The sequence below is a fragment of the Syzygium oleosum genome, unplaced genomic scaffold (assembly GCF_021117445.2).
Source record: "Syzygium oleosum isolate NSW1041296 unplaced genomic scaffold, Sole_v2.1 Sole_v2.35, whole genome shotgun sequence".
NCBI classification, from domain to species: domain Eukaryota; kingdom Viridiplantae; phylum Streptophyta; class Magnoliopsida; order Myrtales; family Myrtaceae; genus Syzygium; species Syzygium oleosum.
In genome coordinates, this window is record NW_026607519.1 from 323,271 (window position 1) to 341,537 (window position 18,267).

The following is an 18,267-nucleotide window of genomic DNA, read 5'->3' on the forward strand; positions in this document are numbered from 1 at the left end:
GGTGTACCAGTTTGGGGTTTTTCGTGGTATTAACCCTTTTATTTTATTGGTCGAAAGCATTTTCTAGTAATTAGGAAGGCAATGTTTTCTGACAAGTGGGTTATAGAACTTAGAACCCTTTTGTCTTTCGTAAGTTACTCGGTGCCAACCTAATAAGAGACAGGTATACATATGCAGATTGGAGGGAGTGTTGCTAATATAGTTTAGTAAAAATAATGGTGCGCTATTCATTTATTTTTTTTCTGTGGTTATGTTGAGTTTGATGTTGCATCCGATTATGTAAGTGTTGACATGGTGTCTCTTCATAAGTGTACCTCTTCCAGGGGCAATGTAACTCTCTCCGAACTATCTCTGGTTGGTGGGGTTAGAAGTATTGACGTACCCATATTTCACCCACATTTAATTTATTAAAATTATATATGGATAATGTACATAGCGGGAAAAGTATCAAAAAAGTCATAAAGGTATTGCATTTGTGTCAAGTCAGTTCTAAACCTTTCAATTGTGCCAATCGAGTCCTAAACATTTTCACATTTTGCCAATTGAGTCTATCCATCCAAAATTGGCCGGATATCACTGATGTAGACGCCGGGCGTCCTAAGTGATACGGCCGACACTAATGTAGACATTTTTAAATAATTTTTTGAATTTTTTTTATGATTTTTTTGGTTTTTTCTTTTCTTTTCTATTATTTACTCTCTCTTTTTTTTTTGTTGAGGGCTGGCAGGACCGCCAACCGACCCTCGCTTAGCCTAGATCTGGCGAGAGCATAACGGCCATCACCAAATTTGAGCAAGGGGGCATGTGCCCTTACTTTGGTTAGGACTTAGGAGGGCATGCAAAGCCTCACCTAGTGGTTGGCGTGCCAGCCCTCGGCCCAAAAAAAAGTAAAAAAAAGAAAAGAAAAGAAAAAATATATCAAAAATTATTTATGTCAGCACCGACCGTACCACGTACATGTAGGACGGTTGACATCCACGTCAGCAACTTTCTATCAAAATTGGCCGAATAGACTCAATTGTTAAAATATAAAATGGTTTAAAACTCAATTGGTACAATTGAAAGGTTTATGACATAATTGGAACAAATGTAATAGATTTAGGACATTTTTGGTACTTTTTCCAATATAATATATATTGGTCACTTTAACTGACAAGTTTTCACCTCATGTTTGAGCTACCACATTAAGCCAATTATCGAATGATGCAAACTTATAAGCCATTGCTAGTCGGTAAGACTAGTGACTAGAGCTTAATGGCACACAAGTCACTTCAAAGCCTTCCCATGGAAGATTGCAAAGAGAAGCCAAACTCTAAGACCGAACTCCTAAGCTTGTTAATCTATCAAAGTGGACTCAATTTTACTAAACAATATAAAAGTTATTAAGTCACGAGACAACCTCTTAATCGGACGTAGAAATGTGTTTGACATGACAAAAAGACATTAGTCGAACACGAATGACTCGAAATAGATACAAATATCAAAAACGTGTTTGACAAAAAGGCAAAACGTGTTTGACTTGAAAAGCAACTCATTGTCATAATCAATCAAATATGATTTTGCCAATTACATCAAAAGACTCTAATATCAATCTTGATATTAAATACTTGTTTACACTAATAATTACCTAACAAAGGGCCTATATTTTTCACTAAACACCCTGTTAAACACACCTACACTTGTATTACATGTGTAAATTGCCTGCGTGAAAAAAACTGTGCATCATTATCTCCCTTGGTCGTCACTGAGCATAAGTGGGGTAGACAAATTAGACAACATCTATAGTACCAATTCATTGCGGGCGCAGAAAATTAACCCATGGTCGACATCCTTGCACATGCAAATGTCAAATCATCAATCTCATCAATGCCTTTCTTTTGTCTTTTGTCAACCGATAGGCTCTAGAAAAAGATGCCATTAAATATACACATATGGACTCATTTTATCATTAAGGTTTTGAAATGAATTCAGACAAACCGTGTAATCGGTTGATGAAGTGAGAATTTCAATTTAGAAACAGACAACCCGACCAATTCAATTCGAGTTAGGAACCAAACCGATTGTACTCGACTAGTTTCAGATCGGTTCACATAGGGACCGATTAAGTTTTAGTACTGTACTGAAGATGTTAAAGGGCGGAATGTGATTCATTTCCTCTGGTATTACTCAATATATCTGAAATGTGTGAACCCATTGATCTTACTAATTCCTCAATGACTCAAAAAGACAAAAAGAGAAGCGCATTCTTTTTTAGTATATCTGGCCCTTGAAGTTAGGGGAATGCCTTCTCAAAATCAGCGAAGGGAGGCAGCCCTAAACAATCCAGTACCATGCATTGAAGCACCAAGACAGGTTGCAGTCGCATGCATGTATCGAATGTTTTTTAAAATATATATATAGTCATGTAGGTCTTTTTTTCCCCTCTATGTAGCTGGTGTGCTAATTATTCTCAACACATGACTCACATTTCCAAGCGTGGGGGGGACTCTCTTTTATCAGATATCCCCCCCACGAGAAGCCGACAAGGCAGCAATCAGATTCCCCCATCCAGTCAAATGCTTTGAAGCTTCTTGAAACCCTAGTGGGACTTCTTCGGGTGGGGGGCAGAGAAATTGCAGGTATGAGGTCCAGACAGAAACTTTGACATGTTCTTTTGCATTCTTATGTTGTTTTTTTTTTTAAAATAATCAATTGAGTTATGTTTAAATAAATCGATAGTTGTCATATCACGGACGATTGTTCTTTGGAAAATTCAATTATTATGATAAATGTATGTTGAACAAATGCCTCGAAATTGTCGCTAATATGAATCTCGTATCACATACACCGTAGTGATCAACAGTTTTGTCAATCGGTGATGGGTTAAAATGTTAGTTGATTTAACTCCTCACAAATAGACATGTTCCATCTCTAATCTAACCCATGTGAAATCTTATGGCGTTAAAGTCTTGGAAAATTACTAAAAAAGTCATAAACCTATCGTACGGATGTCTATTCAGTTATAAACATTTTAGTTTAGCCAATTTAATCCTCAACTTTTTGACAATTTGTCAATATAGTCCTTCCGATCAATTTTGGCCGGAAATCATTGACGTGAACGTTGGCCATCCTATGTGGCATAACCGGCACTGACATGAATAATTTTTCCATTTTTTGAATCTTTTTCTTTTCTATTTTCTTTTTCTTCTAAGACCGCCGAGGGTCGACAACGACCTTTGCTGGTCATAGGCAAGGACTGCAAAGCCTTCGCCGGTCATGGGCAAGGATCGTGGCCCTTGCCTAGCCAGCCCGCGGCCCTCGCCGAACTTAGTAGAAAAAAACAGGAAAGAAAAAAGAAAAGAAAAAATATCACAAGATTCATAAAAATTTAGAAAATTTTAAAAAGTTAAAATAATTGTTTACATCAACGGTGCCACATAGGACGGCCGATGTCCATGTTAGCAATTTCCGACCCAAATTGATTAAAAAGACTATATTGGCAAATCATCAAAAAGGTTTAGAACTTAATTAACAAAATTGAAAGGTCTACGACTGAATTGGAATTCTCACAATAAATTTGAGCCTCTTTTTTTTTTTTTGTAATTATCCCGTTAAAGTCTTGTTCGGATGACTTCTTGTGAATTCTCTAGGCCTGACCTGAACATGGTCCATCTACGATCACATCAAAATAGTGAACTTACTCCCATGCACGAGATGAAAGTATATGCATTCGGGAAAAAAAAGGAAAACACGAAAAAAAAAATACCTCATTGGACTCAAGCCTTCATTTTTACAAACACCATCTACATACATCTAAACAAAACCCCATTTTAAAAGATCCCAAATTGTCACTCTTGCAAACTCATTTTAGCATCTTACTTAAGGTTTGAGTCGTTTGGTTTTTAGCTAGATTTCAGTAGTTTGGGTGGGTGTGTAAGAACTTAACACGTGGAGATGGACATGTCTTTAAAAAGAAAATGACAATTTCATAAATGGCGACACAAAAATTGATACGAGGGTGCAAAGATAGTCTTCAAAAGTAATACTCAAATATGTATTTCGTGTTTTTGAAGTAAGAGGCGTGTAAGCAATTAATTGATGAAATGCGAAGCATGTCTTATATATATATATATTAAAGGATATTGATGATTTAATTGGGGGCGGGACCCAAAAGAAGAAAATTGGCAAAGGTTGAAGAAGGCCGTGGGGGTTGATCAGCCTTTTTGGCGAGCAAAAGAAGCTCTCCCGTTGGACCCACCGCCCCATACGGCTGCTCCTCCCATCGCCGGCAACGCGTGCTTCTCTCTGTCCATCTCTCTCTCTCTCTCTCTCTCTCTCTCTCTCTAGATTTTAACTTTACATGCGACTTTTCAAAGTTCTATGATTTCCCACAGCGTCATAAAATAAAATAAAAAAACAATTTCAGCCCAAATGAACTGTACACATGATGGGGTAAATAATACAGGGAGGAACAAGACAGCAACAGCTCATTTGGCTTGGTGTGCGTTCACGTATGCAGAGAGCACACCCTTCGAATGTTCATATGTTTGTCTCTGAAACCTGAGTTCCAGATTAAGCTGTAGGTGGGTACTTCTTATTTATTTTTCCGGGTGCAGAAATTGTCGTATCCGTAAGCAGTAATATACTATAGAAACTCTAAAGCTGGAAAATAATACATGCATGACGAGTAAGGACGTGGATCCTCTACCCGATGCCTCGATAAATCTCAACCGTTGAATTATGAAAAATAAGACTATCGTTTATTACCGTGATCTGTCGAGATATCGAGAGGAGCACCGTGCACTGGAAGAGGATCTTTGTGAATGAGTTAGGTTTGCGATCACTTAGCGTTACATTGATGATAAGTTTACATGACTTTAGTGGTTGGATCTACATCACTAGTCCCTTTTGTATGCTACCAAATGAAAAATATGTATTTGGTTGAGATCTAAGTTGATCTCGCCTGAAATAATGACTTCCTAGGGTAACAAGAGCCTTTATATTAGTCTTTCTCCTTAGTAGGATTCAATAAAGAGGGGAAAAGATTAAAAAAGAGAGGGGATAATCTTAATTAGCATTCCCTACTTTCACCATTAAAGTAGTTTGCATCCCTTAAATACCCCTACATCCACACGAAAAATAGAGCACCAATGGCCACCCACCACCATATCATGGTCGAGTGCCATCACCAACCATCCACCAATGTTGACACGGTTTCAGGTCACCAGTATAATTTGGATTGCGGTTATCGAATAAACCATATGCTTTTCCTTGTTAATTAGGATGGTAGGAAGGCGACAAACTTGCATTTTGCATTATTAGAATAAGCCAATCATTAATCATTCTTTTAATTTGGATAAACTAGAATTGTGGGTTTGTCTTTAATTATTCTTTGGTTAAATCACTGTATTCCTATAATTCTTTAATAGCCTCGTGTCTCTCTCCTCCAATCTGCCTCAACACCTCCACTTCACAAATCATAGAAAAGGTAGCAGTTCCCAAATCTTCACCCCTAAAACAAATTGATGCAGATCTAATCCACATGCTGTTGAATTCTCGCCTGCATACATACGCAATGTATACTTTGTACTAAGTTACATCTCTTTATTTTTTTTAATTATTAATTTGTGGGTCCGCTTAATTTCTTGAAATTCTATTGGACTGAATTTTCTTTTTAATTTTTTATTATTATTTTATAGACACCTCGTTTCGCATGGTCAATTAAGGGATGCAATTATTGTGCCGGTTGTGTTTCCATGAGTGGTGATGAGGCATCCACCCTCCCATACGACCCTACAACTGTACAGATAATATCTGATTCTTGTTTCCTAGACCTTCCCTCTTCTTTATTCTTTACTTTATTTTATTTTCATGATAATCCGAGTTGGATCTCCTTTGGGACCAAGCAGTTTCTTCAACAAAAAAATAAAAATAAAAGAATTCCGTCGCAGGTTGTATTGATAGGTGAATGGAGACCCCGCGAATAAAAAGAGCATTGCAACAGCCATTCTTACGTGCAAGCCGGATTAAGAGCAGCACATAAAATTTGACTAATGGGGGTGAATACAGATACGCGAAAATAATAATATTGACTTTGATACCATGTTGAAAAATCCAACTCAGTAGAGGAAGATCATATGAATTATAAGATCTAACGTCGAGTAACGCATGACAAAACTTCATTAATTTGTAATTGTAATTTCGAAAATGACAACCTTCTTATTTTCCTAGGGTTTATGATCTTAGCAAATTATCTCTCCCCCTGAACCAAGTTTTACTTGGCGTTAGGCTGTTCCCTCAAATGGCTGGTAGGCTTCTCTAGACTTTTGTTTCTTGCTTTTATCCTAAAACTTTGTACAACCAATGTTTTACCTGATCCTCTATTTTCCAAAGAATTATATTATATAGAAAAGTGCTGCAAACCACTTATTTAGTAATCAAATATGAAGATATTATAGTTTTCAATATACATGGTATTGAGACATGCACAATAATTAAATACTTTAAGTATCGATATTTTCTAATTAAATATGTTTGATAAATGTCGTGGCGACATTCAATATCAATAACATGTTTTACAACAAACTCCAAGAAATCATGGGATCAGTTAATACATGAAGATTTCAGCCCGACCGGTTCAACCTAGAAGTCAAACCTAACCGGCCTTACCCGGCTGGTTTTAGTTCGGTTCTCATTGAGATCGGTTCGGTTCCAATACTATCCTTCGGATGTCAATGGCGGGGAAACTAATTCATCTCCTCCGGAATTACTCTATATATCCCAAATGTGTGAACATTATCAATTCCTCAATTTCTCAAAAACACAAACAGAGAAGGGCATTTTTCTTATACAACGCGACCCTTGAAGTTAGGGAAATGCTTCTCAAAATCAGCGAAAAGACGCAGCCCTAAACAATCTAGTACCGTGTATCGAAACACCAAGACATGTTGCAGTCGCGCGTGCACATATCGAAAATTAAATAATTGATAAAATTAAATAGTCATATAGGTTTTTTTTTTTCTTTTTTTTCCCTATATTTAGGTTGCTGGTGTGCTAATTATTCTCGACGCAAGACTCACATTTCCAAGCGTGGGGGACTCTGTCATATTATATGTCCCCACGAGAAGCCGACAAGGCAGCAATCAGATTCCCCTGTCCAGTCATGCTTTGGACACCCTAGTGGGAGAGAAGTTGCCGGTATGAGTGTCCAAAAGAGAAGTTCGACATTTGCTTTTGCCTTTTCTTATGTTTTTTTCCCCCTTGAGTAATCAATTGAGTTACGTATTCCAATTGATCGAGAATTCTCGTGTCATGTACAATCATAGTTTGGAAGACTTAGTTATTATGATAGATGTATGCCGGACAAATGCCTCGAGAGTGTCGCGGACGTGAATCTCATATTACATAACGAGAAATGGGAAATAGTTAGTAAGAACGGAAATTAAATAAATCTCGTAGACAATTGTTAGTTCCACACCACCATCGTTGATTGACAAAATGGTTGAAAAGATTTAGTCCAACCCCAACGCAATGTCGCTGTGTCTAAGTTTTAAGGTAGTAATTCCTTCCATTCTTCTGATTTGGGCATCGACGTGATCTATCTCTAATCTAACTAGAGATGTGAAAATCCAGTAGGTGAAATCTTATGGCGTAAAATTCTTGCTCGGAAAGAAAATTGACATTTTCGTGAACAGGGACACGAAAAATGATATGAAGGGCGCATAATGGTCTTCAAAGTGACACTCGATAGTGTTTTTTTAATTTAAAGGTGTGTAAGCAGTATTATGGTAAAATGGGAATCATATATATTTTTTTTAAAAACGATATTGATGATTCAATTGGAGGTGGGGACCCAAAAGAAGAAAATGGGACGGGGCTCGATGGCCGTGGAGGTTGATGATCAACCCTTTCAGCAAAGCAAAATAAACGCTCACGTTGGAGCCACCGCCCCATATGGCCGCTCCTCCCATCACCGGCAACCCGTGCTTCTCTCTCTCTTTCTGTAGTTTAACTTTACATGCGACTTTTCAGAGTTTTATGATTTCCACAGTATCATAAAAAAAATTGAGCTTGAATGAACTAGATAGATAACGGCGTTGATAATATAGAAAGGAACAAGACAGTAATAGTTCATTGGATTTGGTGTACGTTTTTTGTATGAAAATAGCATGCTCTTGGAATGTTCATATGTTTGTCTCTAAAACGTAACTTGCAGATTACGCGATACTTCTTAGTTATTGTTTTGGGTGCAGAAATCGTCATAGTAAGCGGTAAACAGTAGAAACTCTAAAGTAGGATGATAATACATTTACGATGAGTAAGGACATGGATCCTCTACCCTATACTATCTCCACTCGATGCCTCAATAAATATCAACCATTGATGAAGATAAGATTATTATTTAATATTGTGATTGGCACGGTCTAGGGGTAGAAAATCTTTATTTGTGAGTTAGGTTTGTGATAACTTAGCATTGCGCTAATGATAAGTGTACGTAACTTTAGTGGTTGGATCTACATCACTAGTCCCTTTTATATGCTACCATATGAAAATATGTATTTGGTTGAGATTTAAGTTGATCTCACATGAGATGATGACTTCCTAGAGTAACACGTATCTTTATATTATTCTTTCTTCTTAATAGAATTCAAGAAAACAGGGGGAGTAGATTAGAAAAAAGAGGGGATAATCTTAATTAGCATTTCAACTTCCCCCATTAGAAGCAGTTTTCATTCCTAAAATGCCCCTACATCCACACGAAAATTGAACATCAAAGGCCGGCCACTGCCATATCATGGTCGAGCGCCACTGGCCACCAACACCAACATCGACACGACCTCAGGCCACCGGTCGTGAAGTATATACATGTATGTAATTTAAACTGCGGTTATCGATTGAATCATGTGCTTATCGTCGTTGATGAGGATAAATAGAAAGGTGACATACTTACATTTTGCGTCATTAGAATAAGCCAATCATCAATCATTTTTCAATTTGGATCAACTAGACTTGTGGGTTTGTCCTTATTGTTGTAATGGTTAGGTCACTTGTATTTCTATGATTCTTTAATAGCCTCGTGTCTCTCTCCTCCAATCTGCCTCAACACCTCCGATTCACAAGTCATAGAAAGGTGGGCAGTTCCCAAATCTTCACCCACGAAAAAACAAATTGTTACAGATCCAATCCTCATGCTGTCGAATTCTCTCCTGTATCCATACGCAATGTATACTTCCGAAGAGAGATTGCACTGAAGTCCATCCCTTCGTTGTACATCTCTATATTTTTTTATTATTAATTTGTGGGTCCACTCAATTTCTTGAAATTCTATTGGAATTGAATTTTCTTTTTATTTATTTATGACCACCTCGTTTCACATGGTCAATTAAGGGATGCAATTATTGTGCCGGTACTGTTCATGAGTGGTGATGAGGAATCCATCCCCCCATACGACCCTACAACTGTACAGATAATATCTGATTCTTGCTTCCTAGACTTTTCCTCTTCTTCTTCTTTTTTTCCTTTATTTCGTTTTATTTTTATTTTCCAAGATAATCCGAGTTGTCTGTCTTTTGGGACAAGCAGTTTTTTGACAAAAAAAAAAACGAGTTCCTTTACAAGTTCTGTTGATAGCATTGTTTTCTTCCTTTTTATAGGCTAAAGATGCTTTTTAAAACAAAACAAATCATTTGAATTGTCCTAAAAATATAAAGTTTGGGAACCAATTAAAGGGCTAGCAGCATCATCATTTGTAGGTGTAATTTCGAAAATGACAACCCTTTTATTTTCCTAAGACTTCTGAAGTATCATTTTGGCAAATTATCTCTTTCCCAGAACAAGTTTTACTAGGTTTTAGGCTGTACCCTCAAATGGCTGGTAGGCTTCTCTACAGTTTTCTTTTTGAGCTTTTCTTTTTTTCTGAAACTTTGTACAACCATTGTTTTACGTGGTCCTCCCTTTTCCAGAGGATCATGTTAGAAAAGTGCTACGAATAACCTATTCAGTACTAAAATATATGAAAACGTTATTGTTTTGAATATACATGGCAGGTGACATGCACGATTAATACTTTAAATATCCATATTTTCTGATTAAATATGTTTGATAAATGTCGTGAGGACTCTCGTTAACAAGACCATGTTATTAAAATGAATAAAATTTATAATATTCTTTTGTCTATTTTAAAAGTTTAAATTAACGGACGAAAGCACTTCATTGCTTAATTATCTCAAAGCTCCTCCCCTCGCGGATGTTGACATCAGTTAAATTTCACCTATATGCATGTCACCGATTTCTTACAAAAATCTATATAATCGAATGAAAATGTAATCCGTTTTAAATAATCACTAACGCCCTTTATTTCGGAGGTACTCTCGGGCTAGCTATTCCAAGAGGTGCAACTTAAATGGGCGGTCAAGATCCACTGGTCGGCTGGCCAGGAGATGCCATGAATGCCTCACCTATGTAGATGAGCACATATCATTAATCTGTGACATAAACTTAACAGACAAGTATTAAAGATACATGAGACAACTCGTACTTGATCATAAAACTGCTGGGTGCATGTGATCCATTTTCTTTCTTTTTGGCAGGCCTTTGTTTATCTTGATGATTGTCTTGAGCTATGGAAAGAGGCTTTTGGATCCTCAACAATCATAAAGAATGCAACCCAACAATCTTAAACAATTTCACATAAACAATAACATGGGATCAATTCTTTTATTCCAAGATATCTGCTTAAAATATGTGTGCATTGCTGGATTTGTCCGGGGGCATCTCTTTCACTAACCCTGAATGGGATTGGCTGAGGGCACTGGGATTTGTTTGGCATGCCTGTGACTTGTATATGCATCTAATCATCAAAGCTTTTTGGGTTCTGTGAAACTTTGAGAGACAATCTCAAATTCTTCTATAGCTTGCATTATCATTATCCCCATTATTTTAGTATATGTTTCTGTATCTGCTTTGACATGATCATGTACTTATAGAGACAATATGATGGGAGGACAAAGTCTCTTTTTCTCTTGGTGAGGGGAAAAAAAAGTAAGCTTTGGCTGAAGAAGTAAGGTTGGAAACTAACTGCTAGAGGAGAGACTTTAAGTGCTGGCTTTTTCTCTTAAAGAGAGATCACACAGTCATCATTCTCTGTTTCAGGCCAAACAGAAAGTTCCTTCCTCATCAGCTCACCAAACTCTTTCAGGTCAGATGATATATCTTACACCTTCTCTTCTTTCTTCTTCTTCTTCTTCTTGAGTCTTTTTCGTTATGAATTTACCCAATATATTCACCACCTTATACTCCTTAGTCCTTTCACAAAGAGTGATCACCTCTATTTAGAACATCGGTCTGTGATGATAGATGGCGTGTTCTTTTATTTTCCACGCATTTTATTCTCTTTTACCCCTTTTCTTGTTTGCTTTGCTATGTATTTGGGATCAGCTACAGATGTTACAAGTACATAGAAACTAATTATTCTTGTATTGGAGCCCCGTAGCTCGGGTTTCGATCATAATCACGTAGAAGAAGAAGTCTTCATGGTGATAAATGTTCTTCTTGTTTCGCAAAGATTACAAAAAGTCCACGCAAGATGTTTGAGAGAAGAGCTGCGTGAAATTTGACAGCAGAAATTGCAGGAACTAATTCCTTCTTTTTTCTGTCTTTAATCTTTTTCTATGGTGCTATCAGATTCTCTAGTACACTGTACATCGATTTCACAACCTCGGTCTTCTAAAATGAGCAACCAAGCATGAATTGCCCAAGATACTTGGGATCTAAGGAATTAAAATGGACTATATTCTTGGAAAATGCTAAAACAGATCTGCAATTATTGTCTGATGGAAAATGCCAACCTGTCATGTGTGTTGCTAGATATTTGTGTTAGAAGCAAAAAAAAAAAAAAAAGAGCCAAGGAAAGAGACAAATTATCCTTGAAACAGTTTATATCAACAGCCATTTATCAGGATACCATTCAAAGAAAACATTTTACAGCCTCTCCCTTTCCAGTCCAATACCTACTTCTTTCTCATCTTTTGTGTTTTTTTATTTTTTTTCCGCCATAGAGAAGAGAAAGATTCAAGACCCAAATTCAAGCGCATTTGGTTGGGAAAGAAGCACTGACGGCGAATTGTTATCGTGAATTCGACTGGCTTGGAACCTCCATTAAAGCTCCAAATGGAGAAGCTTCTGTGGCCAAATGATAAAGAAGACATGAAGTTGGCAATGTTAAAGCATGAAGAGACATTCAGAGAGCAGGTATACGTTTTCTTCATCCTCCCCATCTTGCCTACAAGTTACAAAATTCCTCGTTGGCTCTAATCAACTCTCTGAATTTAACTAACGTTGGATTAAAATCGCAGGTTTATGAACTTCATCGTCTATACCAGATCCAGAAGGCATTGATGAAGAACTCTAAAAACAGCAGCGGCAGCAGCATCCATGGAGAAGGACTACACCTAGAGAAATCGAATTACATTAATAGTCACAATTCTAATCCTCTACCAAGTTCAAAGATGAGCGTCGACTTTGAACGGCTGGCCGGAGTATACAACAATGCGGACTCGAAGGGATTAGTCGGAGTTCATTCGGAGATTTTAGACGAGAGCGAGATTGAGCTGACACTAGGCCCGACAAGCTACAAGAACAGGAGGAGTAAGAAAACGGATACAGCGTTGACTTCGGATTCCAGTCCAACCTTTTCTTCTTCCTCCTCGAGGTCGTCGAGCCACAACGGGTCACAGTCCGGCACACATCAACTGAGTCGTGTTCAGATGCCTTACATAACCAAAGGTTCTGAAAATGGTGGGAAAGGCGAGACCGGTGACGGAGTCGAAGACCGCTTGATTAGAGAGAGAGTCCTAAAACAGCCCCCTTGGCTTTTCCAGGTCTTGAGTTTGAACTCTAGTTAAGAGAAGTTAGATGATTCTAGGTTTTCTCCAGCGAACTGTTTCCAATAGACTAATTTGGCCTCTGATTGATAATTTTAAGTTTGAATCTTTTTCCCTTTTCATCTATTTTCTTTCCCACCTCTATTTCTAGTCTAGTGGGTGGGATTCTTCTGTAAAAAATGTGCTCCTTCCTCTGGCTTGCAAAAAACCCATGAAGATTTCGGAAAATAATTAACATCAGTTTAGCTTTCTCCAAGATTCCTGTCCAATTGCAGAACATAGTTACAGATCATATGATTTTGTTTTTTTGTTCTTTTTATCAACAATGTTTGCCAAAACTAACAAGGAGGATGCCGGTTTAAACAGACAAAAGAGTCCATTTCTACATACTATAATATCTAGCATTCTGGTCCCACAATGGAAGACAGGAGTGAAGTAATGTAACTGTCCTATCTGTATCCTCTATGACTTGATTCTATCATTGTCTCATAGCTTTGTTTGCTCTGTCTTTGGGCTTATAATGCTCCAACTAGTATGTATTCAAGAAAATATATGCAGAGCTAGAGCCAAGAATTTTACTAGAAGAAGAAGAACAAGAAGAACATAGTGCAGAGACAAGAGCAGTGTTGGATATAGGAATAGCTGGGAAACAATAAATACAATAGACATTATAGTAGTCCATCCAATCTTTCAGTTTTAGTACTGAAATGTGTGGCTTATTAAAAGAAAAACTAAATTAGAGAACACTAAGCAACTAGCAATATATGTGGTTAGCAATTGGTCTAAGTTCATGGGCGAAGCTAGCAAAGTTAAACTACAAACCATCCAAAAATGATCTCCAAAACCTCACATGCTCTTCATCTGAAAATGGAGAGAACAACTGTCAGAACACTAACAAGGAAACCCAACAAACAAATAGAATTACAGCCTGTCCTTGATAATATCAGAGAGTGTCGAGTGTTGGGCTGGACTCGTGGACTGGACTTGTACAAGTATTCAAACAAATCCATGAAAGCGAATTTGATGTTATGTTCTTTCTATGTAATTCCAGAAAACTCGCAATTCTTGATGAAGATCAAACTGGAAAAACTTCGCGAGCTGTATGTGTGTGTTTGTGTTTAATAGATAACTGAATCTCTTCCAATTGCATCAAGACAAATGACTCCAACAAACAGCATCCACACTGAAGGTAATAAACTACCAACAGCACTGACCTAGAATGTTGTATAGCTTCTTTCAAGAAAATGGTAAAGAAGTTTAGCGGATTTCGACAAGCATTGTGGTTCCTGTTACTTTTGGAAGGACAGTTACAGAGTAAGTCTGAACATTGGATGTTACAATGTCAGCATCAGAATCGGTTCTCTCACTTTCTTCCTTTTTTAAATTATTATTGTTGTTATCTTCTTTTGTGTATAATTTACTGAGGAAACTGTCATGAGAAAATCATACTTGCGCAGAAACTCTCGTGAAAGAAATGACTTAGCAATATGGACTCTTAGAGGGACACCAATGAATTCATTCCGGCAATACTATTTTCACCATTCAACTGTCACAATTGATCACATGATAAGAATATTTACAACACACGATGAAGAGAAAAAAGGGAAAAAGAAAGATCAAAACAGACTGATAGGAACTTCTAGATATGCTTGCGATCCTCATAAAGCTAAACAAGAAGACAGCTAATCTCTTCTCCAAGTATCAAACGGCTGCAAGGCATATCAACTCCTCAAGATATTGAATGCCGCCGGTCCTTGCTCGGCTTCATTTTACCTCGAGCATTGGGAGGTGTGACTCCAAACGGATAAAGCCGACCCAATTTTTTCGACATTGAGTTTATAAATGATTTTCGAGGCAAAGGAGGCTTATCAGCAGATGACATCGTGCTCCCTGCCGGGCTTCCTGCTGCTGATTTCAGTGTTGACTTTTCGATCTCTCTCAACCTCATCTTCATTTTGACTAGCTCTATTTTCAGATCCTCGTTCTCTCGTTTCAAGCTAGAGAGTTCGTCCGAGACTGGGTGGATGTCGGTGGAGTACACATTTAACTTGCGTGAAGCAGCAGGAGATTCACCCCCAAGGCTTCCATTCATGGCATCTCGCATGCGCTGTTGCTCGTAATACAGGACTTGGACCACGGTCTGAACAGGAAGCCGGTCGTTCTGAGCGGCATGAGCGCAGGCTTCTCGTGATAGCTTCTGGCAGTCCATCAAGCTGCAAACTTTCTTCCTTTCCAGTTCACTGAGAGCAGGATGAGCCTATGAAATGAGGAGATCTTATTGAGAAAAGAAAACATCATTTGTCATGATGCACAAATGAACAAGGATAAATACCTCCACAAATAGTGAAACAGAAATGGACCCATTTTTCATAATGCATATATGAGCAAAGCCTCATCAAAAGTTACACATTATGACGTTTCTGCCAATTTAGCCGGTTTAGTGTTTCTTAAAGAAACTATGATACCCCTCATTGTAGATCATTGTGAGATTTTTGAGTTTTCCTCAGTAAAAATTGTTGCTGGAAACTGTAAATTTCTTTGTGGCTTCTAAAAGATACGAAAGTTACAACTTTGTTAGGAGAACACCTCTTTTTGAGAGAAAACAGGATATTAACCGTGATCACAAGGAATCTCCTGAAAGATACGTAAACACCATAACTATAGGAAGTTACACATCAGCAGCACATGGCTGCAAGATTCATCTGTTTATTCGCTTGGAGCAAATGCAAACACATAGAGATATATTTATCCATTGAAGCATCAACTTGATATATGATAAATCTGGTGAAACAATTTGCTTTATGCAGATATTTAATGAGGTTAGCGAGGAAAACCATCAGATAACTAGACAGAAGAAGAGAGAGAGAGAGGCGACAAACAAACCTTGAGGTAGATGTCAATGGCTCTATACATTCCATCTTCTGTCACCCTCGCTTGTTCTGGAACTAACTCAGCAAGGCTAATGAACCTTGAGACCGACAAATTCCGATCTGATGCTATTTCTGCAAGGTAGTTCTCCATAAGCTTCCCAACCCGCTCCATATCACTAGGAGGAGGAGAAACATACTCTTCATCCTCATTAAATCCCAAACGTCTCCCATCCATTTCGTACTCTAAGTAGTTCACCATAATCCGCTGCACGGTATCGACATCGAACAATGTGTCACCCGTAAAAGAATAAGAAGGTATCAACAGATCATCCAGAACAGCTTGCGGTAATTGCAAGCCCATCCTCTTCTCCAAGTCGAGGCGACAAGCCACTGTGGTCTCGAGATACATAGCTGCACGAAGAAGCATAGAGAGGAAGCTCACCGACATAGTATTCTTCTCCCTCGGAAGAAGACTTACTATTGTTTCTAAAACGACCCGCTTCTCATGCTCTTGCTCTGGCTCAATTTTCTTTCTTCCCTTCCCAAATATGTCCTGCTTTAGAAACAAAAGATCAGCTTCTGAAATACAGAAACTGTCCTGCATTACAGAAAACTTCTATCTTGAGAATTCAGTGTATTTGCTATGTACTTACCAACCCTCTCAGAGATTTTTGTGCATAAAGCATAAGAATTGGACCGAGTGCATATTGCTTATAACCTCTGGCTGTCATCGCAATGAGAACCCTCTGAAAGATATCGATTCTAAGAATAGTCAAGTCTTCAGCCCACCATTCCACAAAGGGGCTCTTATGATGCGAAGCCATAGAAGAAATTACAGCATTACCGTCCTCGTTCGCACCAGTCACGGAGAACTGACTCTCCTTGCAGGCTAAGAATGCTATTGCATCGATGCATCGGCCAACCAATTTCACTTTCTCTGCAATTGGAAAGAGGCTTTCTGTCCTGTGCAAAACAGTGATGGCTCCTGCAAGGCTCTTCAATGCCACTTCCTTCAAGTAGGCCTCGGTTCTTCCCACTAGGTTGCCTACTGCATAGTCCTCAGTCATCTCCAGATACTCGGCGGCGCATCGGAGTGGTGCGATGTTCTCCGTGCTGATCTCAAAATTAATCCCATAACAGAACTTGGCAGCAAGCTCAAATGCTTCTTTCCCACCAGGAATGTCAACTAGTTTGATATCAGAAAGATCGGCTTCGTTCGATTCTGATACAAGTTTCCTTATGTACCCGCATTTTGAGACTAATGGGAACTGCAATTATAATTAGAGTTGAATATGAGCACGATTTGAATTTAAAATTCCTTAAAAAGCATGAATTAGTTGATTAATTCGAGATCCACCCTAGAATAACATGATTGTGAGCTCAGGTAAGGTAGCTGTCTCAGATAAAGAATAAAATTACATTCACATGTCTGATTGAGCTCCAGTTGATTCTGCTTTTTCCTTTCTGATTGGTATCCACCATCATGAATCATTTGCAAGATAATTGAGACTAAACTGAGAGGAAAGGTACTTCCACACATACACACATACAGAGAGAGAGAGAGAAGAGAGAGAGAGAGAGAGAGAGAGAGAGAGAGACCTTATGGAGTGCAAAGGAAGCTCCTGTGGCATGAACGGTGACATCACTGGGAATTTCCTGGGAAAAAATCCTGCAAAATTGAGCTTCATCAATCACCATTTTTTCCCTCTACAATTATTAGTTCTCTTTTCCAGAAAAAAGTAAAAGAAAGTATTCACTTTTAACTCATAACAACAAAGGCATTCAAGAATACTAGTATGCTGATTGAAGCAGTTGGAAGAACAGGTAAAGTGCAAAAACCATGCGCTGGTTCTTTCCATAACAGTGGAAAGAAGCTCCTTCTTCTTGGAATTCCTGCTGGCAACACCTCTCTCGTCATCAAGATCCACCATGTCATGCAGATTGCAGAGCCTTCATCATGATCTTCCCCCCATGAGGTTGAACATGGTGATGTCAGCCATGCACACACACACCCACACGTAATAATGGAAGTGGAAGCTCGGACCAAACGCTCAGAAAAGTTCCACCATTTATCCCAGACTTTTGCGACCAATCATCAATGCTGTGAAATTCCCATATTAGAGTTTTTCCAGTGGATGTGTGTCATGTGAAGAGAAAAGGCATTTTTGGGTAATAATTAAAAAGTGTGGAAGGGAGAGAGTGTGTGAGAGAAGTGCAGGATTGGAGGTAGAGTGTGTGGTGTGGGGTGAGCTTTGAGAGTTTTGTTTTGCATTTAGAAGATGATGATGATGAGACTCTCTCTCTCTCTCTCTCTCTCTCTCTCTCTCTCTCTCTCTCTCTCATGTTCAGTGGGGCGCAGGGAAGAAGTTTCCACGTGCGAATCATTGATGTCCACAGAAGTATACATCTTAAATCCCTCGGAGAGTCGTGTTTATGGGAACTCTTCTGCTAATAGTGAGATTTCGTTACGTTATCGGACTCCACCAAGAGGCGAGGAGGAATTTTAGGTTATCTCTGATCATCCGTGGAAAAATATG

General features: G+C 38.4%; 2 protein-coding genes across 4 annotated transcripts; one reads left to right on the plus strand and one right to left on the minus strand.

The window, feature by feature from the left end:
* The first annotated feature begins 10,942 nt into the window (after window positions 1-10,942).
* Window positions 10,943-13,116, plus strand: LOC115676809 (uncharacterized). Of its 2 annotated transcripts, XM_030599822.2 has the most exons (3): window positions 10,943-11,176; window positions 12,036-12,228; window positions 12,333-13,116. In XM_030599822.2, the coding sequence occupies exons 2-3, from the start codon at window positions 12,148-12,150 to the stop codon at window positions 12,879-12,881; spliced, it is 630 nt and encodes a 209-aa protein (XP_030455682.1). In that variant the 5' UTR covers window positions 10,943-11,176; window positions 12,036-12,147; the 3' UTR covers window positions 12,882-13,116. The 2 variants fall into 2 exon arrangements, with proteins under 2 accessions (XP_030455682.1, XP_056161105.1); XM_056305130.1 differs by lacking the exon at window positions 10,943-11,176 and having other exon boundaries at window positions 11,435-12,228.
* A 1,246-nt stretch (window positions 13,117-14,362) lies between these two features.
* Window positions 14,363-18,039, minus strand: LOC115676911 (BTB/POZ domain-containing protein SR1IP1). Of its 2 annotated transcripts, none has more exons than XM_030599948.2 (5): window positions 17,570-18,039; window positions 17,330-17,399; window positions 16,384-16,998; window positions 15,744-16,283; window positions 14,363-15,117 (listed from the first exon to the last, which is right to left on the minus strand). In XM_030599948.2, exons 1-5 carry the CDS (start codon window positions 17,659-17,661, stop codon window positions 14,590-14,592), a joined length of 1,845 nt encoding a protein of 614 aa, XP_030455808.2. In that variant the 5' UTR covers window positions 17,662-18,039; the 3' UTR covers window positions 14,363-14,589. The 2 variants fall into 2 exon arrangements, with proteins under 2 accessions (XP_030455808.2, XP_030455807.2); XM_030599947.2 differs by having other exon boundaries at window positions 15,744-16,286.
* Between the last annotated feature and the right edge of the window lie 228 nt (window positions 18,040-18,267).

What these genes read in the sequence shown, in the direction of transcription:
- LOC115676809 (XM_030599822.2), top strand. Translation starts at nt 12,148, where the DNA reads ATGGAGAAGCTTCTGTGGCCAAATGATAAAGAAGACATGAAGTTGGCA. An exon ending in AAGAGACATTCAGAGAGCAG is followed by an intron (nt 12,229 to 12,332) that starts GTATACGTTTTC and finishes TTAAAATCGCAG; the next exon opens with GTTTATGAACTTCATCGTCT.
- LOC115676911 (XM_030599947.2), bottom strand. Translation starts at nt 17,661, where the DNA reads ATGGTGGATCTTGATGACGAGAGAGGTGTTGCCAGCAGGAATTCCAAG. An exon ending in AAAAATCTCTGAGAGGGTTG is followed by an intron (nt 16,287 to 16,383) that starts GTAAGTACATAG and finishes TTGTTTCTAAAG; the next exon opens with CAGGACATATTTGGGAAGGG. An exon ending in CCATTGACATCTACCTCAAG is followed by an intron (nt 15,118 to 15,743) that starts GTTTGTTTGTCG and finishes CTCATTTCATAG; the next exon opens with GCTCATCCTGCTCTCAGTGA.